General features: G+C 52.1%; 1 protein-coding gene across 4 annotated transcripts in view; it reads right to left on the bottom strand.

Moving 5' to 3' along the window:
• Positions 1 to 22511, bottom strand: part of LOC106595386 (upstream-binding protein 1) — a 33551-nt gene that overhangs the window by 5105 nt on the left and 5935 nt on the right. For 3 of the 4 annotated variants that reach the window (XM_045695010.1, XM_045695008.1, XM_045695011.1), the window contains 12 exons: positions 21937 to 22094; positions 14092 to 14165; positions 13544 to 13649; positions 13355 to 13461; positions 13112 to 13264; positions 11401 to 11511; positions 11163 to 11270; positions 6825 to 6928; positions 6683 to 6737; positions 6305 to 6398; positions 1853 to 1943; positions 332 to 444 (listed from right to left, as the gene is read on the bottom strand). In XM_045695010.1, coding sequence (XP_045550966.1) covers positions 332 to 444; positions 1853 to 1943; positions 6305 to 6398; positions 6683 to 6737; positions 6825 to 6928; positions 11163 to 11270; positions 11401 to 11511; positions 13112 to 13264; positions 13355 to 13461; positions 13544 to 13649; positions 14092 to 14165; positions 21937 to 22094 — 1274 coding nt within the window. The remainder of the gene's footprint in view (positions 1 to 331; positions 445 to 1852; positions 1944 to 6304; positions 6399 to 6682; positions 6738 to 6824; positions 6929 to 11162; positions 11271 to 11400; positions 11512 to 13111; positions 13265 to 13354; positions 13462 to 13543; positions 13650 to 14091; positions 14166 to 21936; positions 22095 to 22511) is intronic. The other variant, XM_045695009.1, reaches the window with a different exon arrangement.

Here is a 22511-nt window from a genome sequence, read left to right as displayed (position 1 = left end):
CAGTAGAATGGAAACACAGGCTTTAACATTTCTGTTTATACATGTGCTTTCCCATTTGTTCTGAGTAAGTACAAACAGTATATTTAAAAAGGGTCAATCTGCATTTAAAACCCTGCCACTGTTCTGAGAAAAGGGTCTGGATAAATTCACCTGCACGGACCATCCACGACACCACAATGATAGTTTCAACCGTGTTTTCAGGCTCAACTGTGTTTGCAAACATTGGAGTAAAACAAGCGTAAGTCTTGGGTTTTATAGGGATTTAGAAGTGGTAAAAGTGGATGTGAAAAGTGCAGATTGGCCATTTAAACACAAACTCAAACCAACAAACCGTATAAATGAGGTGCGTCACTGCACTCTCTGCTGTCACCACGTCTCTCCAGCAGGGGGCTCTCTACCTCACACTCCTGGCATACATAGAGGGTCAACCTGGGACACACCGACCTGCAGGAATACAGACACATGTTACAAACACATACACATTTCCATACACACCCCCCACTCTCGCTCTCAAATACCCCCCTCTCTCTCTCACACACTCCCCTCCCTCTCTCTCTCTCTCTCTCTCTCTCACACACTCCCCTCTCTCTCTCACACACTCCCCTCTCTCTCTCACACACTCCCCTCCCTCTCTCTCTCACACACTCCCCTCTCTCTCTCACACACTCCCCTCTCTCTCTCACACACTCCCCTCTCTCTCTCACACACTCCCCTCTCTCTCTCACACACTCCCCTCTCTCTCACACACTCCCCTCTCTCTCTCACACACTCCCCTCTCTCTCACACACTCCCCTCTCTCTCACACACTCCCCTCTCTCTCACACACTCCCCTCTCTCTCTCTCACCCCCCTCGCCTCGCTCTCACCCCCCTCGCTCTCTCTTTCTCTCACACACCCCCTCTCCCTCTCTCGCTCTCTCTTTCTCTCACACACCCCCTCTCTCGCTCTCTCAAATACCCCCCCCTCTCTCACACACACCCCCCCTCTCACATACACTCGCTCTCTCTCTCAAATACCCCTCTCTCTCTATTCAATGGACTTTATTGACATGGGAAACATATGTTTACATTGAAAAAGCAAGTGAAGTAGATGATAAACAAAAGTGAAATAAACAATAAAAATTAACAGTAAACATTACACTGACAGAAGTTCCAAAAGAATAAAGACATTTCAAATATCATACTATGTCTATATACAGTGTTGTAATGATGTGCAAATAGTTAAAGTACAAAAGGGAAAATAAATAAACATAAATATGGGTTGTATTTATAATGGTGTTTGTTCTTCACTGGTTGCCCTTTTCTTGTGGCAACAGGTCACAAATATTGCTGCTGTGATGAGTCACTGTGGTATTTCACCCAGTAGATATGGGAGTTTATCAAAATTGGGTTTGTTTTCGAATTCTTTGTGGGTCTGTGTAATCTGAGGGAAATGTCTGTCTCTAATATGGTCATACATTTAGCCGGAGGTTAGGAAGTGCAGCTCAGTTTCCACCTCATTTTGTGGGCAGTGCGCACATAGCCTGTCTTCTCTTGAGAGCCAGGTCTGCCTACGGTGGCCTTTCTCAATAGCAAGGCTATGATCACTGAGTCTGTACATAGTCAAAGCTTTCCTTAAGTTTGGGTCAGTCACAGTGGTCAGGTATTCTGCCACTATGTACTCTCTGTTTAGGACCAAATAGCATTCTAGTTTGCTCAGTTTTTGTCAAGTAATTATGTTTTTATTTTCTCATGTTTAGATTGGGTCTAACTGTGTTGCTGTGTTCTCGCTCTTCCTCTCCCACACTCACCCCCCCCCTCACCCCCACCCCCCTCCCTCCCTCCCTCTCCCTCACCCCCCTCCCTCCCTCCTACCTGGATCTGAGTGTGTTGAAGAGTCTGATTCCATCAGCAGCTCCACAGATCTGAACCAGGTCGTCCCGGGTCAACTTTAGTAAGTCAAAACCTACCGACACAACAGGCTGTATTTAACAACACAACAGGCTGTATTTAACAACTCAACCTACCAACACAACAGGCTGTATTTAACAACTCAACAGGCTGTATTTAACAACTCAACCTACCAACACAACAGGCTGTATTTAACAACTCAACAGGCTGTATTTAACAACTCAACCTACCAACACAACAGGCTGTATTTAACAACTCAACCTACCAACACAACAGGCTGTATTTAACAACTCAACCTACCAACACAACAGGCTGTATTTAACAACTCAACCTACCGACACAACAGGCTGTAGTTAACAACTCAACCTACCAACTCAACAGGCTGTATTTAACAACACAACAGGCTGTATTTAACAACACAACAGGCTGTATTTAACAACTCAACCTACCGACACAACAGGCTGTATTTAACAACTCAACAGGCTGTATTTAACAACTCAACCTACCAACACAACAGGCTGTATTTAACAACTCAACCTACCGACACAACAGGCTGTATTTAACAACTCAACCTACCAACTCAACAGGCTGTATTTAACAAAACAACAGACTGTATTTAACAACTCAACAGGCTGTATTTAACAACACAACAGGCTGTATTTAACAACACAACAGGCTGTATTTAACAACACAACAGGCTGTATTTAACAACACAACAGGCTGTATTTAACAACTCAACAGGCTGTATTTAACAACTCAACCTACCAACACAACAGGCTGTATTTAACAACTCAACAGGCTGTATTTAACAACTCAACCTACCAACACAACAGGCTGTATTTAACAACTCAACCTACCAACACAACAGGCTGTATTTAACAACACAACAGGCTGTATTTAACAACTCAACAGGCTGTATTTAACAACTCAACAGGCTGTATTTAACAACACAACCTACCAACACAACAGGCTGTATTTAACAACTCAACAGGCTGTATTTAACAACTCAACAGGCTGTATTTAACAACTCAACCTACCAACTCAACAGGCTGTATTTAACAACTCAACAGGCTGTATTTAACAACTCATCCTACCAACACAACAGGCTGTATTTAACAACTCAACAGGCTGTATTTAACAACTCAACAGGCTGTATTTAACAACTCAACCTACCAACTCAACAGGCTGTATTTAACAACTCAACAGGCTGTATTTAACAACTCATCCTACCAACACAACAGGCTGTATTTAACAACTCAACAGGCTGTATTTAACAACTCAACAGGCTGTATTTAACAACACAACCTACCAACTCAACAGGCTGTAGTTAACAAAACAACAGGCTGTAGTTAACAACACAACAGACTGTATTTAACAACACAACAGGCTGTATTTAACAACTCAACAGGCTGTATTTAACAACTCAACAGGCTGTATTTAACAACACAACAGGCTGTATTTAACAACACAACAGGCTGTATTTAACAACACAACCTACCAACACAACAGGCTGTATTTAACAACTCAACAGGCTGTATTTAACAACTCAACCTACCAACACAACAGGCTGTATTTAACAACTCAACAGGCTGTATTTAACAACTCAACCTACCAACACAACAGGCTGTATTTAACTACTCAACAGGCTGTATTTAACAACTCAACCTACCAACACAACAGGCTGTATTTAACAACAACAGGCTGTATTTAACAACTCAACCTACCAACACAACAGGCTGTATTTAACAACTCAACCTACCAACACAACAGGCTGTATTTAACAACTCAACCTACCAACACAACAGGCTGTATTTAACAACACAACAGGCTGTATTTAACAACACAACAGGCTGTATTTAACAACTCAACCTACCAACACAACAGGCTGTATTTAACAACTCAACAGGCTGTATTTAACAACTCAACCTACCAACACAACAGGCTGTATTTAACAACTCAACAGGCTGTATTTAACAACACAACAGGCTGTATTTAACAACTCAACCTACCAACACAACAGGCTGTATTTAACAACTCAACAGGCTGTATTTAACAACACAACAGGCTGTATTTAACAACTCAACCTACCAACACAACAGGCTGTATTTAACAACTCAACCTACCGACACAACAGGCTGTATTTAACAACTCAACCTACCGACACAACAGGCTGTATTTAACAACTCAACAGGCTGTATTTAACAACTCAACCTACCAACACAACAGGCTGTATTTAACAACTCAACCTACCAACACAACAGGCTGTATTTAACAACACAACAGGCTGTATTTAACAACTCAACAGGCTGTATTTAACAACTCAACAGGCTGTATTTAACAACTCAACCTACCAACTCAACAGGCTGTATTTAACAACTCAACAGGCTGTATTTAACAACTCAACCTACCAACACAACAGGCTGTATTTAACAACTCAACCTACCAACACAACAGGCTGTATTTAACAACACAACAGGCTGTATTTAACAACTCAACAGGCTGTATTTAACAACTCAACAGGCTGTATTTAACAACTCAACCTACCAACTCAACAGGCTGTATTTAACAACTCAACAGGCTGTATTTAACAACTCATCCTACCAACACAACAGGCTGTATTTAACAACTCAACAGGCTGTATTTAACAACTCAACAGGCTGTATTTAACAACTCAACCTACCAACTCAACAGGCTGTATTTAACAACTCAACAGGCTGTATTTAACAACTCATCCTACCAACACAACAGGCTGTATTTAACAACTCAACAGGCTGTATTTAACAACTCAACAGGCTGTATTTAACAACACAACCTACCAACTCAACAGGCTGTAGTTAACAAAACAACAGGCTGTAGTTAACAACACAACAGACTGTATTTAACAACACAACAGGCTGTATTTAACAACTCAACAGGCTGTATTTAACAACTCAACAGGCTGTATTTAACAACTCAACAGGCTGTATTTAACAACACAACAGGCTGTATTTAACAACACAACAGGCTGTATTTAACAACACAACCTACCAACACAACAGGCTGTATTTAACAACTCAACAGGCTGTATTTAACAACTCAACCTACCAACACAACAGGCTGTATTTAACAACTCAACAGGCTGTATTTAACAACTCAACCTACCAACACAACAGGCTGTATTTAACTACTCAACAGGCTGTATTTAACAACTCAACCTACCAACACAACAGGCTGTATTTAACAACTCAACAGGCTGTATTTAACAACTCAACCTACCAACACAACAGGCTGTATTTAACAACTCAACCTACCAACACAACAGGCTGTATTTAACAACTCAACCTACCAACACAACAGGCTGTATTTAACAACACAACAGGCTGTATTTAACAACACAACAGGCTGTATTTAACAACTCAACCTACCAACACAACAGGCTGTATTTAACAACTCAACAGGCTGTATTTAACAACTCAACAGGCTGTAGTTAACAACTCAACAGGCTGTATTAACAACTCAACCTACCAACACAACAGGCTGTATTTAACAACTCAACAGGCTGTATTTAACAACACAACAGGCTGTATTTAACAACTCAACCTACCAACACAACAGGCTGTATTTAACAACTCAACAGGCTGTATTTAACAACACAACAGGCTGTATTTAACAACTCAACCTACCAACACAACAGGCTGTATTTAACAACTCAACCTACCGACACAACAGGCTGTATTTAACAACTCAACCTACCGACACAACAGGCTGTATTTAACAACTCAACAGGCTGTATTTAACAACTCAACCTACCAACACAACAGGCTGTATTTAACAACTCAACCTACCAACTCAACAGGCTGTATTTAACAACTCAACCTACCAACTCAACAGGCTGTATTTAACAAAACAACAGGCTGTATTTAACAACACAACAGGCTGTATTTAACAACACAACCTACCAACACAACAGGCTGTATTTAACAACACAACAGGCTGTATTTAACAACACAACAGGCTGTATTTAACAACACAACAGGCTGTATTTAACAACACAACAGGCTGTATTTAACAACACCACAGGCTGTATTTAACAACTCAACCTACACAACTCAACAGGCTGTATTTAACAACTCAACCTACCGACACAACAGGCTGTATTTAACAACTCAACCTACCAACACAACAGGCTGTATTTAACAACTCAACAGGCTGTATTTAACAACACAACAGGCTGTATTTAACAACTCAACCTACCGACACAACAGGCTGTATTTAACAACTCAACCTACCGACACAACAGGCTGTATTTAACAACTCAACAGGCTGTATTTAACAACTCAACAGGCTGTATTTAACAACTCAACAGGCTGTATTTAACAACTCAACAGGCTGTATTTAACAACTCAACCTACACTAGGGACCAGGGAATGTGGGTACCTGAGAAGTGGGAGAAGAGACGAGCGTAGCTGCTGAAGCGGTTTTTAACAAGCCACTTCTGAGTCTCCTGGATGGAAGCTGTAGGACTGAGCTGCTGCAGAGAGAGAGAGAGAGAGAGAGAGAGAGAGCGAGAGAGAGACAGAGACAGAGAGAGAGAGAGACAGAGAGAGACAGAGAGAGAGAGAGACAGAGAGAGAGAGAGACAGAGAGAGAGAGAGACAGAGAGAGAGAGAGAGAGAGAGAGCGAGAGAGACAGACAGAGAGAGAGAGAGAGACAGAGAGAGAGAGAGAGTGAGTTGGGGGGATGATTTTCAACATGAGAAGTTTTGACAGGATTTGAGACATGTCCATGAGAATGTGTGTGTGGTGTATACTGACCTCTGTGACGACTTGGCTGACAGGGTCTGCCTGGTGATTGGGCGACGATGAGCCACTGGAATACAACAGTCACAGTCAGCATTATCTCACTATGTCCACACAGACAGAGTTCCTTTCTCTCTATCCCTGAACGCTCACACACCTGTCGGGTAGGGAGGAGGCCGTGTACGTGGAGAGGGGTGTGGAGGTGAAGGAGGGACCAGCCGTCCGGGGAGAGCCCACGTAGGCATCAGGCCATGGAGAACACTGACCAGAGAGAAGAGAGAGATGTTACAACAACACACACACACACACACACACACACACACACACACACCTCTTAAGCATTGCTGTCACCACCTACTAAGCAGGGTTTCCGTTTGGAAAATGTGGTGCCGGACATTTGACCGGCAGCATTTTAATTGAGACATTTACCTGAACCATACGAGTTGGGTGAGTGACCTGATTAGAGCGTCCACTCACTGTTTGTCAGAATGACAGAAATCACATTTTAGATGATGGTAATTCATACGAACTGAAGGTGCAAGTCCAGGATAAGATGTGTGTCCTTCCCACACTTTAAAGATGTTGGAATAACTATCCACATTTACTTTTCCTCAGCCAACAGGACGAGTAACGAACAGCAGAATCACTAGTCTGTTAATCTACTGTACCCCATAGTAGAAACGTTCACCTATTCTATTGGTCAGCTTGTCGAGAAATAAATATTCCAAACTGACTCTGGGACAGTTGTGGGACGATAGATCCCAAATTCATTCAACCAGTAGACCTTGGTTACATACAAAAAAAATGCTAAAAAGCAATGATTCTGATGAGAACGTTTAGCTTAATGCTGATAAACTATGATTTCTTCACATTATAGGCAGTAGGCTACGCGTCAATGTGCATTTGGCTAGCGGATGATGAAAGAACGTTGATGACCAATAAAAGCTGAGAGAATAGGCTACTGGTTTCTATGGCACATGGACGTCTTTATAAAATCATTGTTTCCACGGATACGGTAGGATTTTGCCAAGGCTACTGAAACCTTACAATACGAAGTAAAAGGTTTCGGTTTGAAACAGGCCGGGGCGCAAGGCACACTGACACGGTCGCTAGGTGTACAGTGTTTCCTCAGACATATTGGTGCGGCTGGCTTCCGGGTTTAAGTGGGCATTGTGTCAAGAAGCAGTGCGGTTTGGTTGGGTTGTGTTTTGGAGGACGCATGGCTCTTGACCTTCGTCTCTCCCGAGTCCGTACGGGAGTTGCAGCGATGAGACAAGACTGTAACTACCAATTAGAAACCATGAAATTGGAGAGAAAAAGGGGTAAAAAGAAAAGATAGTGAAACTCCAGTAAAGTCAATTTAACCCTAAAGATGTTAACCCTGCGCTACAATTACCGTTGAGAATCAAAAACAGCTGCCATCCGTATCCGTAGTATCCGTAGGCTCCGTATCTGTAGTATCCGTAGGCTCCGTATCCGTAGGCTCCGTATCCGTAGGTTCCGTATCCGTAGTATCTGTAGGCTCCGTATCCGTAGGCTCCGTATCCGTAGGCTCCGTAACCGTAGGCTCCGTAACCGTAGGCTCCGTATCCGTAGTCTCCGTATCCGTAGTATCTGTAGGCTCCGTATCCGTAGTATCTGTAGGCTCCGTATCCGTAGTATCTGTAGGCTCCGTATCCGTAGTATCTGTAGGCTCCGTATCTGTAGGCTCCGTATCTGTAGGCTCCGTATCCGTAGGCTCCGTATCCGTAGTATCTGTAGGCTCCGTATCCGTAGGCTCCGTATCCGTAGTATCTGTAGGCTCCGTATCCGTAGGCTCCGTATCCGTAGTATCCGTAGGCTCCGTATCCGTAGCCTCCGTATCCGTAGGCTCCGTAGGCTCCGTATCCGTAGTATCCGTAGTATCCGTAGGCTCCGTATCCGTAGTATCCGTAGGCTCCGTATCCGTAGTATCCGTAGGCTCCGTATCCGTAGTATCCGTAGGCTCCGTATCCGTAGTATCCGTAGGCTCCGTATCCGTAGGCTCCGTATCCGTAGGCTCCGTATCCGTAGGCTCCGTATCCGTAGTATCCGTAGGCTCCGTAGTATCCGTAGGCTCCGTAGTATCCGTAGGCTCCGTAGTATCCGTAGGCTCCGTAGTATCCGTAGGCTCCGTAGTATCCGTAGGCTCCGTAGGCTCCGTAGTATCCGTAGGCTCCGTAGGCTCCGTAGTATCCGTAGTATCCGTAGGCTCCGTATCCGTAGTATCCGTAGGCTCCGTATCCGTAGGCTCCGTATCCGTAGGCTCCGTATCCATAGTATCCGTAGGCTCCGTATCCGTAGGCTCCGTATCCGTAGTATCCGTAGGCTCCGTAGTATCCGTAGGCTCCGTATCCGTAGGCTCCGTATCCGTAGTATCCGTAGGCTCCGTAGTATCCGTAGGCTCCGTATCCGTAGGCTTCGTATTCGTAGGCTCCGTAGTATCCGTAGGCTCAGTAGTATCCGTAGGCTCCGTATCCGTAGTATCCGTAGGCTCCGTATCCGTAGTATCCGTAGGCTCCGTATCCGTAGTATCCGTAGGCTCCGTATCCGTAGTATCCGTAGGCTCCGTATCCGTAGGCTCCGTATCCGTAGTATCCGTAGGCTCCGTATCCGTAGTATCCGTAGGCTCCGTATCCGTAGGCTCCGTATCCGTAGTATCCGTAGGCTCCGTATCTGTAGTATCCGTAGGCTCCGTATCTGTAGTATCCGTAGGCTCCGTATCCGTAGTATCCGTAGGCTCCGTATCCGTAGGCTCCGTATCCGTAGTATCCGTAGGCTCCGTATCCGTAGTATCCGTAGGCTCCGTATCTGTAGGCTCCGTATCCGTAGGCTCCGTATCCGTAGGCTCCGTATCCGTAGTATCCGTAGGCTCCGTATCCGTAGGCTCCGTATCCGTAGGCTCCGTATCCGTAGGCTCCGCATCCGTAGTATCCGTAGGCTCCGTATCCGTAGTATCCGTAGGCTCCGTATCCGTAGGCTCCGTATCCGTAGTATCCGTAGGCTCCGTATCCGTAGGCTCCGTATCCGTAGGCTCCGTATCCGTAGTATCCGTAGGCTCCGTATCCGTAGTATCCGTAGGCTCCGCATCCGTAGTATCCGTAGGCTCCGCATCCGTAGTATCCGTAGGCTCCGCATCCGTAGTATCCGTAGGCTCCGCATCTGTAGTATCCGTCGGCTCCGCATCTGTAGTATCCGTCGGCTCCGCATCTGTAGTATCCGTCGGCTCCGCATCTGTAGTATCCGTCGGCTCCGTATCTGTAGTATCCGTAGGCTCCGTATCCGTAGTATCCGTAGGCTCCGTATCCGTAGTATCCGTAGGCTCCGCATCCGTAGTATCCGTAGGCTCCGCATCCGTAGTATCCGTCGGCTCCGCATCCGTAGTATCCGTCGGCTCCGCATCTGTAGTATCCGTAGGCTCCGTATCTGTAGTATCCGTAGGCTCCGTATCTGTAGTATCCGTAGGCTCCGTATCTGTAGTATCCGTAGGCTCCGTATCTGTAGTATCCGTAGGCTCCGTATCTGTAGTATCCGTAGGCTCCGTATCTGTAGTATCCGTAGGCTCCGTATCTGTAGTATCCGTAGGCTCCGTATCTGTAGTATCTGTCGGCTCCGTATCTGTCGGCTATTACTGGCTGACGGAAACCCTGTTACCAAGCACCATACAACTACATATTCACTACCTGGACAGGAGGAGAGGACCATACAACTACATATTCACTACCTGGACAGGAGGAGAGGACCATACAACTACATATTCACTACCTGGACAGGAGGAGAGCACCATACAACTACATATTCACTACCTGGACAGGAGAGGACCATACAACTACATATTCACTACCTGGACAGGAGAGGACCATACAACTACATATTCACTACCTGGACAGGAGAGGACCATACAACTACATATTCACTACCTGGACAGGAGAGGACCATACAACTACATATTCATTACCTGGACAGGAGGAGAGGACCATACAACTACATATTCACTACCTGGACAGGAGGAGAGGACCATACAACTACATATTCACTACCTGGACAGGAGGAGAGGACCATACAACTACATATTCACTACCTGGACAGGAGGAGAGGACCATACAACTACATATTCACTACCTGGACAGGAGGAGAGGACCATACAACTACATATTCACTACCTGGACAGGAGGAGAGGACCATACAACTACATATTCACTACCTGGACAGGAGGAGAGGACCATACAACTACATATTCACTACCTGGACAGGAGGAGAGGACCATACAACTACATATTCACTACCTGGACAGGAGGAGAGGACCATACAACTACATATTCACTACCTGGACAGGAGGAGAGGACCATACAACTACATATTCACTACCTGGACAGGAGGAGAGGACCATACAACTACATATTCACTACCTGGACAGGAGGAGAGGACAGATATGAAAGCAGGATAAATATACAGTAATATATAAAAGGACTCTTACACTTCCTCTCTTGGCCAGCGAGTCCCCACAGTCAGCCGGCAGCGTCCTCTTGCTGGACTTCTTCAGCTCGTAGTCTCCTGCTTCCTCTATGATGGGCTCCAGCCTCATCTAGACACACACACACACACACACACACACACACCACAATCTGAGCCCGTACACTTGACTCCTGATAAGTAGACTTTTAGAAAGTGCAGTATAGTGTTCCAGTCCCCATTAAAACCCTGGATGGACCAACCTCTGATAGGATGGTGGTGTTGTAGGAGGATTGGTACTTCTCCTTCTCTTGAGACGTTCGTTTCTCCATCTTCTCTCTGTCCGTCTTCTGTTTCCTGTCTGCCCCCTTTGGCTGGGAGGAGGGTAGAGAGCAAGAGAGAAAGAGAGGAATGATGAAAGGAACCTAGTCAATTGTACAACAATGTATCCAACTGAAATGTGTCTTCTGCATTTAACTTCTCTGGGCTAGGGGGCAGTATTTTCACGGCCGGATGAAAAACGTACCCAAATTAAACTGCCTACTACTCGGGCCCAGGAACTAGAATATGCATATTATTAGTAGATTTGGATAGAAAACACTCTGATGTTTATAAAACTGTTTGAATGATGTCTGTAAGTATAACAGAACTCATATGGCAGGTAAGAACCTGAGAAAAATCCAACCAGGAAGTAGGAAATCTGAGGCTGTAGTTTTTTTTAAATTAATTCCCTTTCCAAACTACAGTGACTTTAGGGGTCATTTTGCACTTCCTAAGGCTTCCACTAGATGTCAACAGTCTTTAGAAAGTTGTTTGAGGCTTTTATGGTACATTTTGAGGGAATAGCAGCCGGTTCAAGCAGTGGACTGTCTGAGGTCATGTAGTTACTTCATGCGCATTCACGCATGGCTAGCATTTTTAATTTTTCTTCTGTAATGAATACGCCATTGTCCGGTTGGAATATTATTGGTTATTTATGTTAAAAGCACCCTAAGGTTTGATTGTAAACATCGTTTGACATGTTTCTACAAACGGTAATGGAACTTTTGAGCATTTCGTCTATTGATTTGCGCTCCCGCATCGTGCCTTTGGAATATTATTCTGGACGCGCCAACAAAACAGAGGTATTTGGACATAAATGATGGACTTTATCGAACAAATGAACATTTCTTGTGGAAGTGGGAGTCCTGCGAGTGCATTCCGCCGAGGATCAGCAAAGGTAAGGAAAGATTTATAACACTAATTTAGAGTTTTGTTGATGCCAGAACTTGGCGGGTAACTGTATAGCTTGCATTGATGGCTGAACAATCTGCTTTCTCCGTAAAGTTATTTTGAAATCTGACACAGCGGTTGCATTAAGAAGTAGTATATCTATAATTCTTTAAATAATTGTTATATATTTTGTCAACGTTTTATGATGAGTATTTCTGTAAATTGATGTGCACATTCACCCGAAGTTTTGGGAGGCAAACATTTTCTGAACATCACGCACCAATGTAAAATGCTGTTTTTGGATATAAATATGAACTTGATCGAACATAACATACATGTATTGTGTAACATGAAGTCATATGAGTGCCATCTGATGAAGATCAAACGTAGTGCTTAATTTTAGCTGTATTTCTGGTTTTTGTGACGCCTCTCCTTGCTAGGAAAATGGCTGTGTGGCTTTTCTTGTTTAGGTGGTGTCCTAACATAATCTAATGTTTTGCTTTCGCCGTAAAGCCTTTTTGAAATCGGACAATGTGGTTGGATTAAAGAGAGTCTTATCTATAAAATGGTGTATAATACTTGTATGTGTGAGAAATTTGAATTATGAGATTTTTGTTGTTTTGAATTTGCCGCCCTGCTTTTTCACTGGCTGTTGAATAATGTGTCCCGCAGGTGGGACGGTCACATCCCACATACCCAAGAGAGGTTAACCCAACCCCTCAAAAGGTGATCTGACTTGGTGTGGCGTCAGTGTGTTTGTACCTTGAAGACTTTGATTTGACAGGAAGCAGAGTGGAGGTGTTCAGTGTACTCTCCGTTGTCTCCCTGTCTGAAAGTGTCGATCTGGATCCTGAAGGGAACTCCCTTCTCTCCTCCATGCTTCCTAGGGGTGAACTCTGTACTGATGCAGTGAACCTACACACACACACACACACACGCCAGGAGGGTTAGGTTGAAAGATGGAGAGAATAGAGACTGATGTGACTACAGGGGAGAGAGTGTTACCTGCACAAACACAGAGGCTCTCCTGTTGATGTCCCAGAGGAACTCTGCAGCGTTGAGCTGGGAGGGGTTGGCTTTGGGCTCCATGATACCCACTGACAAGGGGATGTCTACACACACACACACATTACACACATTACATACATATACTGAGAGAAATACACACACACATACACACTTGTGTGTTCTTACCGATGTCTAGGAGCCGGTCTCCCGGGCGATTCCACTTCCAGCCCTCCAGCTGTCGATGTTCTGTGTACTGGAGTCTCCTGTCATGAAACACCACCCTAACGATGCTCTACACACACACACACACACACACACACCACGTTACGAAACACCACCCTAACGATGCTCTACACACACACACACACACACACACACACACACACGTTACGAAACACCACCCTAACGATGCTCTACACACACACACACACACACACACGTTACGAAACACCACCCTAACGATGCTCTACACACACACACACACACACACACACGTTACGAAACACCACCCTAACGATGCTCTACACACACACACACACACACGTTACGAAACACCACCCTAACGATGCTCTACACACACACACACACACACACACACACACACACACACGTTACGAAACACCACCCTAACGATGCTTTAAAAACGACCGTAACATCCATAACACAACCACAGAAACCATGAGACAGACAGACAGACAGACAGACACACAGACAGACAAGCTGAACACACTGACCTTCACACTCCTGTTGTTTATCTCTGATATCTCCAGCTTCCTGTTGTCCAGCATACGGATCTCATAAGACTGGCCTGAGAGACAGCGAGGGGGGGGAGAGACAGCGAGGGGGAGAGAGACAGCGAGGGGGGAGAGACGGAGGGGGAGGGGGAAGAGAGAGACAGCGAGGGGGAGAGAGAGAGACAGCGAGGGGGGAGAGAGAGACAGCGAGGGGGGAGAGAGAAGAGACAGCGAGGGGGGAGAGAGAGAGACAGCGAGGGGGGAGAGAGAGACAGCGAGGGGGAAGAGAGAGACAGCGAGGGGGGAAGAGAGAGACAGCGAGGGGGGAGAGAGAGAGACAGCGAGGGGGGGAGAGAGAGACAGCGAGGGGGGAGAGAGAAGAGACAGCGAGGGGGGAGAGAGAGAGACAGCGAGGGGGGAGAGAGAAGAGACAGCGAGGGGGGAGAGAGAGAGACAGCGAGGGGGGAGAGAGAGAGACAGCGAGGGGGGAGAGAGAGAGACAGCGAGGGGGGAGAGAGAGAGACAGCGAGGGGGGAGAGAGAGAGACAGCGAGGGGGGAGAGAGAGAGACAGCGAGGGGGGAGAGAGAGAGACAGCGAGGGGGGAGAGAGAGAGACAGCGAGGGGGGAGAGAGAGAGACAGCGAGGGGGGAGAGAGAGAGACAGCGAGGGGGGAGAGAGAGAGACAGCGAGGGGGGAGAGAGAGAGACAGCGAGGGGGGAGAGAGAGAGACAGCGAGGGGGGGGAGAGAGAGAGACAGCGAGGGGGGAGAGAGAGAGACAGCGAGGGGGAGAGAGAGAGACAGCGAGGGGGAGAGAAGAAACAGCGAGGGGGGGAGAGAAGAGACAGCGAGGGGGGAGGAAGAGACAAGCGAGGGGGGGAGAGAGAGACAAGCGAGGGGGAAGAGAGAGACAGCGAGGGGAAGAGAGAGACAGCGAGGGGAAGAGAGAGACAGCGAGGGGGGAAGAGAGAGACAGCGAGGGGAAGAGAGACAAGCGAGGGGAGAGAGAGAGACAGCGAGGGGGAGAGACAGCGAGGGGGAGAGACAGCGAGGGGAGAGACAGCGAGGGGGAGAGACAGCGAGGGGGGAGAGAGAGAGACAGCGAGGGGGAGAGAGAGAGACAGCGAGGGGGAGAGAGAGAGACAAGCGAGGGGAGAGAGAGAGACAGCGAGGGGGAGAGACAGCGAGGGGGGGAGAGACAGCGAGGGGGAGAGAGAGAAACAGCGAGGGGGGAGAGAGAGAGACAGCGAGGGGGAGAGAGAGAGACAAGCGAGAGAGAGAGACAGCGAGGGGAGAGAGACAGCGAGGGGGAGAGAGAGAGAGCGAGGGGAGAGAGAGACAGCGAGGGGGGAGAGAGAGACAGCGAGGGGGAGAGCGAGACAAGCGAGGGGGAGAGAGAGACAGCGAGGGGGAGAGAGAGACAAGCGAGGGGGGAGACAAGCGAGGGGGGAGACAGCGAGGGAGAGAGAGAGACAGCGAGGAGAGAGAGAGACAGCGAGGGGAGAGACAAGCGAGGGGAGAGAGACAGCGAGGGGAGAGAGAGACAGCGAGGGGGAGAGAGAGACAGCGAGGGGGAGAGAGAGACAGCGAGGGGAGAGAGACAAGCGAGGGGGGAGAGAGAGAGACAGCGAGGGGGAGAGAGAGAGACAGCGAGGGGGGAGAGAGAGAGACAGCGAGGGGGGGGAGAGAGAGACAGCGAGGGGGGAGAGAGAGAGACAAGCGAGGGGGGAGAGACAGCGAGGGGGGAAGCGAGGGGAGAGACAGCGAGGGGGAGAGACAAGCGAGGGGAGAGACAGCGAGGGGGAGAGACAGCGAGGGGAGAGACAGCGAGGGGGAGAGACAGCGAGAGAGAGAGACAGCGAGGGGGGAGAGAGAGAGACAAGCGAGGGGAGAGAGAGAGACAGCGAGGGGGAGAGACAAGCGAGGGGGAGAGACAGCGAGGGGGAGAGACAAGCGAGGGGAGAGACAAGCGAGGGGGAGAGACAGCGAGGGGAGAGACAGCGAGGGGGAGAGAGAGCGAGGGGGGAGAGAGAGACAGCGAGGGGGGAGAGACAGCGAGGGGGGAGAGAGAGAGACAGCGAGGGGGAGAGACAGCGAGGGGGGAGAGAGAGAGACAGCGAGGGGGAGAGACAGCGAGGGGGAGAGAGAGAGACAGCGAGGGGGGAGAGACAGCGAGGGGAGAGAGAGAGAAACAGCGAGGGGGGAGAGAGAGAGACAGCGAGAGAGAGAGACAGCGAGGGGGAGAGCGAGAGAGCGAGGGGGAGAGCGAGACAGCGAGGGGGGAGAGAGAGACAGCGAGGGGGAGAGAGAGACAGCGAGGGGGAGAGAGCGAGGGGAGAGAGCGAGGGGGAGAGCGAGGGGAAGAGACAGCGAGGGGGAGAGACAGCGAGGGGGAGAGAGAGCGAGGGGGAGAGAGAGACAGCGAGGGGGAGAGACAGCGAGGGGGGAGAGAGAGACAGCGAGGGGGGAGAGACAGCGAGGGGGGAGAGAGAGAGACAGCGAGGGGGAGAGACAGCGAGGGGGGAGAGAGAGAGACAAGCGAGGGGAGAGACAGCGAGGGGAGAGAGAGAAACAGCGAGGGGAGAGAGAGAGACAAGCGAGAGAGAGAGACAGCGAGGGGAGAGCGAGACAGCGAGGGGGAGAGCGAGACAGCGAGGGGGGAGAGAGAGACAGCGAGGGGGGGAGAGAGAGACAGCGAGGGGGAGAGAGAGAGCGAGGGGGAGAGAGCGAGGGGGAGAGAGCGAGGGAGAGAGCGAGGGAGAGACAGCGAGGGGAGAGAGAGACAAGCGAGGGGGAGAGAGACAGCGAGGGGAGAGACAGCGAGGGGAGAGACAAGCGAGGGGGAGAGACAGCGAGGGGAGAGAGAGAGACAGCGAGGGGGGAGAGAGAGAGACAGCGAGGGGGAGAGAGAGACAAGCGAGGGGGAGAGACAGCGAGGGGGAGAGACAGCGAGGGGGGAGAGACAGCGAGGGGGAGAGACAGCGAGGGGGAGAGACAGCGAGGGGGAGAGACAAGCGAGGGGAGAGACAGCGAGGGGGAGGAGAGACAAGCGAGGGGGGAGAGACAGCGAGGGGGAGAGAGACAAGCGAGGGGGAGAGAGACAGCGAGGGGGGAGAGAGACAGCGAGGGGGAGAGAGACAGCGAGGGGGAGAGAGACAGCGAGGGGGGAGAGACAGCGAGGGGAGAGAGACAGCGAGGGGAGAGAGACAGCGAGGGGAGAGAGCCAGCGAGGGGGAGAGAGACAGCGAGGGGAGAGAGCCAGCGAGGGGGAGAGAGACAGCGAGGGGAGAGAGAGACAGCGAGGGGGAGAGAGACAGCGAGGGGGAGAGAGACAGCGAGGGGGAGAGAGACAGGCGAGGGGAGAGAGAGCGAGGGGCGGAGAGAGACAGCGAGGGGGAGAGAGAGCGAGGGGAGAGAGAGAGCGAGGGGGAGAGAGAGCGAGGGGGGGAGAGAGAGCGAGGGGAAAAGAGAGCGAGGGGGGGGGAAAGAGAGCGAGGGGAGAGCGAGGAGGGGAGAGAGACAGCGAGGGGTGAGAGAGCGAGGGGGAGAGCGAGGGGAGAGAGAGCCGAGGGAGAGAGACAAGCGAGGGGGGAGAGCGAGGGGAGAGAGAGCGAGGGGAGAGAGACAAGCGAGGGGTGAGAGAAGCGAGGGGGAGAGAGAGCGAGGGGAGAGAGAGCGAGGGGGAGAGAAGCGAGGGGAGAGAGAGACAGCGAGGGAGAGAGAGACAAGCGAGGGGAGAGCGAGGGGGGAGAGAGAGCGAGGGGGAGAGAGAGCGAGGGGGGGAGAGAGCGAGGGGGAGAGAGAGCGAGGGGAGAGAGAGACAGCGAGGGGGGAGAGCGAGCGAGGAGAGAGAGACAGCGAGGGGAGAGAGAGACAGCGAGGGGGGAGACAGCGAGGGGGGACAGCGAGGGGAGAGAGACAGCGAGGGGGAGAGAGACAGCGAGGGGAGAGAGCCAGCGAGGGGAGAGAGCCAGCGAGGGGAGAGAGACAGCGAGGGGAGAGAGGAGACAGCGAGGGGGGAGAGACAGCGAGGGGGGGAGAGAGACAGCCGAGGGGAGAGAGAGCGAGGCGGAGAGAGACAGCGAGGGGGAGAGAGAGAGAGCGAGGGGAGAGAGAGCGAGGGGGAGAGAGAGCGAGGGGGAGAGCGAGGAGGGGGAGAGAGAGCGAGGGGGAGAGAGACAAGCGAGGGGGTGAGAGAGCGAGGGGGAGAGAGCGAGGGGAGAGCGAGGGAGAGAGAGCGAGGGGAGAGAGAGACAGCGAGGGGAGAGAGCGAGGGGGAGAAGCGAGGGAGAGAGAGACAGCGAGGGGTGAGAGAGCGAGGGGAGAGAGAACGAGGGGGAGAGAGAGAGCGAGGGGGAGAGAGAGAGCGAGGGGAGAGAGAGACAAGCGAGGGGAGAGAGCGAGGGGGAGAGAGAGCGAGGGGGGAGAGAGAGCGAGGGGAGAGAGACAGCGAGGGGGAGAGCGAGGGGGAGAGCGAGGGGGGAGAGAGAAGCGAGGGGAGAGAGAGACAGCGAGGGGGAGAGAGAGAGACAGCGAGGGGAGAGACAGCGAGGGGGGAGAGAGAGACAAGCGAGGGGGAGAGACAAGCGAGGGGGAGAGACAGCGAGGGGAGAGACAGCGAGGGGGAGAGAGAGAGACAGCGAGGGGGGAGAGAGAGAGACAGCGAGGGGAGAGAGAGACAGCGAGGGGGAGAGACAAGCGAGGGGAGAGACAGCGAGGGGGGAGAGACAAGCGAGGGGGAGAGAGAGAAACAGCGAGGGGGGAGAGAGAGAGACAGCGAGAGAGAGAGACAGCGAGGGGGAGAGACAGCGAGGGGGAGAGAGAGAGCGAGGGGGAGAGAGAGACAGCGAGGGGGGAGAGAGAGACAAGCGAGGGGGAGAGCGAGACAGCGAGGGGAGAGAGAGACAAGCGAGGGGGAGAGAGAGACAGCGAGGGGGAGACAGCGAGGGGGGAGACAGCGAGGGAGAGACAAGCGAGGAGAGAGAGAGACAGCGAGGGGAGAGACAGCGAGGGGAGAGACAGCGAGGGGAGAGACAGCGAGGGGAGAGAGAGACAAGCGAGGGGAGAGAGACAGCGAGGGGAGAGAGAGACAGCGAGGGGAGAGAGAGACAGCGAGGGGGAGAGAGAGAGACAGCGAGGGGGGAGAGAGAGACAAGCGAGGGGGAGAGAGAGAGACAGCGAGGGGGAGAGAGAGAGACAGCGAGGGGAGAGAGAGAGACAGCGAGGGGGAGAGAGAGAGACAAGCGAGGGGAGAGACAGCGAGGGGGAGAGACAAGCGAGGGGAGACAGCGAGGGGGAGAGACAGCGAGGGGAGAGACAGCGAGGGGAGAGACAGCGAGAGAGAGAGACAAGCGAGGGGGAGAGAGAGAGACAGCGAGGGGAGAGAGAGAGACAGCGAGGGGGAGAGACAGCGAGGGGAGAGACAGCGAGGGGAGAGACAAGCGAGGGGGAGAGACAGCGAGGGGGAGAGCAGCGAGGGGGAGAGACAGCGAGGGGAGAGAGAGCGAGGGGGAGAGAGAGACAGCGAGGGGGAGAGACAAGCGAGGGGAGAGAGAGAGACAAGCGAGGGGGAGAGACAGCGAGGGGGAGAGAGAGAGACAGCGAGGGGGAGAGACAGCGAGGGGGAGAGAGAGAACAAGCGAGGGGGAGAGACAAGCGAGGGGGGAGAGAGAGAAACAGCGAGGGGGGAGAGAGAGACAGCGAGAGAGAGAGACAGCGAGGGGAGAGACAAGCGAGGGGAGAGCGAGACAGCGAGGGGGGAGAGCGAGACAAGCGAGGGGGGAGAGAGAGACAAGCGAGGGGGGAGAGAGAGACAAGCGAGGGGGAGAGAGCGAGGGGAGAGAGCGAGGGGGAGAGAAGCGAGGGGAGAGACAGCGAGGGGGAGAGAGAGACAAGCGAGGGGAGAGAGACAGCGAGGGGGAGAGACAGCGAGGGGGAGAGACAGCGAGGGGGAGAGACAGCGAGGGGGAGGGGGAGAGACAAGCGAGGGGGAGAGAGAGAGACAGCGAGGGGGGAGAGAGAGACAGCGAGGGGGAGAGAGAGACAGCGAGGGGGAGAGACAGCGAGGGGGAGAGACAGCGAGGGGGAGAGACAAGCGAGGGGAGAGACAGCGAGGGGGAGAGACAGCGAGGGAGAGACAAGCGAGGGGGAGAGACGCGAGGGGGAGAGACAGCGAGGGGAGAGACAGCGAGGGGAGAGAGACAGCGAGGGGGGAGAGAGACAAGCGAGGGGGAGAGAGACAGCGAGGGGGAGAGAGACAGCGAGGGGGAGAGAGACAGCGAGGGGGAGAGAGACAGCCGAGGGGAGAGAGACAAGCGAGGGGAGAGAGCCAGCGAGGGGAGAGAGCCAGCGAGGGGAGAGAGCCAAGCGAGGGGAGAGAGACAGCGAGGGGGGGAGAGAGCCAGCGAGGGGGGAGAGAGACAAGCGAGGGGGAGAGAGACAGCGAGGGGGGAGAGAGACAGCGAGGGGGGAGAGAGACAGCGAGGGGGGGAGAGAGCGAGGGGCGGAGAGAGACAGCGAGGGGGAGAGAGAGCGAGGGGAGAGAGAGCGAGGGGGGAGAGAGCGAGGGGGGAGAGAGAGCGAGGGGGAAAAGAGAGCGAGGGGAGAGAGCGAGGGGGGAGAGCGAGGGGGGGGAGAGAGACAGCGAGGGGTGAGAGAGCGAGGGGAGAGAGCGAGGGGGGGGAGAGAGAGCGAGGGGGAGAGAGACAGCGAGGGGGAGAGAGCGAGGGGGGAGAGAGAGAGCGAGGGGGAGAGAGCGAGGAGAGAGAGACAGCGAGGGGAGAGAGAGCGAGGGGGGAGAGAGAGCGAGGGGGAGAGAGAGAAGCGAGGGGGAGAGAGAGCGAGGGAGAGAGAGACAGCGAGGGGGAGAGCGAGGGGAGAGAGAGAGCGAGGGGGGAGAGAGCGAGGGGGAGAGAGAGCGAGGGGAGAGAGAGACAAGCGAGGGGGAGAGAGAGCGAGGGGGAGAGAGACAGCGAGGGGGGAAGAGAGAGACAAGCGAGGGGAGAGAGAGACAGCGAGGGGGAGAGAGACAGCGAGGGGGAGACAGCGAGGGGGGAGAGAGACAGCGAGGGGAGAGAGACAGCGAGGGAGAGAGAGCCAGCGAGGGGAGAGAGACGAGGGGAGAGAGACAGCGAGGGGGGAGAGAGCGAGGGGGGAGACAGCGAGGGGGGAGAGAGAGGCGAAGCGAGGGGGAGAGAGAGACAGCGAGGGGGGAGAGAGAGCGAGGGGAGAGAGAGACAGCGAGGGAGAGAGAGAGCGAGGGGGGAGAGAGAGCGAGGGGGGAGAGAGAGAGCAGGGGGGAGAGGAGCGAGGGGGAGAGAGAGCGAGGGGGAGAGAGCGAGGGGAGAGAGAGACAGAGCGAGGGGTGAGAGAGAGCGAGGGGAGAGAGAGCGAGGGGGAGAGAGAGCGAGGGGAGAGAGAGACAGCGAGGGGGAGAGAGAGCGAGGGAGAGAGAGAGAAGCGAGGGAGAGAGAGAGAGCGAGGGAGAGAGAGAGCGAGGGGAGAGAGAGAGCGAGGGGAGAGAGAGACAGCGAGGGGGGAGAGCGAGGGGGGAGAGCGAGGGGGAGAGAGAGCGAGGGGAGAGAGAGACAGCGAGGGGGAGACAGCGAGGGGGGGACAGCGAGGGGGGGAGAGCGTGGGGAGAGAGAGACAGCGAGGGGAGAGAGAGAGACAGCGAGGGGGAGAGAGAGTAAAGAGGAGGAAGTCAGTGATTGAGTATCTCTGCTGTTTGAAAACATACCAACATCCCTTATTGCTGTTGAGAGAACACTGCTCAGCATTACTGTGTGTGTGTGTATATATATATAGCGCATTGTTAAGACAGGTCTCCATGACAGGACTAAGTCACCTTGGTTCAGGTAGGTGAGCGTCTCGTCGTGTAGTTTGACAGCAGGGGAGGTGGCAGCACAGAGAACATACTGGAAGGGAGGGTTCAGACCGCTGCTCTCACCGTCTGAAGTTAGACTGGAGACCTCCTGTTTAAAGATGGGCAGGGCCAGCACATCACTGGACAGACACACAAAGAGAAAAGCATTGGGGTGAGGAAGACAGCACACACACACACACACACACACGCACGCACACACGCACGCACGCACGCACGCACGCACACACTTGGCAGCAGCTCCAGACACTGTCCTCAGCTCACCCTAACAGACCCTGGCAGTAGCGGTTGTGGCAGAGGTGTGTGTGTGTGTGTGTCCTACATGCCAATAGAAGGAATGTGGTCATGCTCCCTGGAACGGTTCAGGTTAATTGAGTTCACGTTGGAAAGAGTCGGCAGTCTGAAGACCAGGTTCATAAAACGCTCTAAGGTCAAGTCAAGCTGTAGAATCCTGTGTTTGATAGGTGAATAGCTTCCACCAATCAGATGAATGACAGGGGGAAGTACCATGGTGATTGCCTACGGAGCTGTGAAGGGAA

This window comes from Salmo salar, chromosome ssa14 (genome assembly GCF_905237065.1).
Source record: "Salmo salar chromosome ssa14, Ssal_v3.1, whole genome shotgun sequence".
NCBI lineage: Eukaryota > Metazoa > Chordata > Actinopteri > Salmoniformes > Salmonidae > Salmo > Salmo salar.
This window is presented reverse-complemented; position numbering and strand designations above follow the sequence as displayed.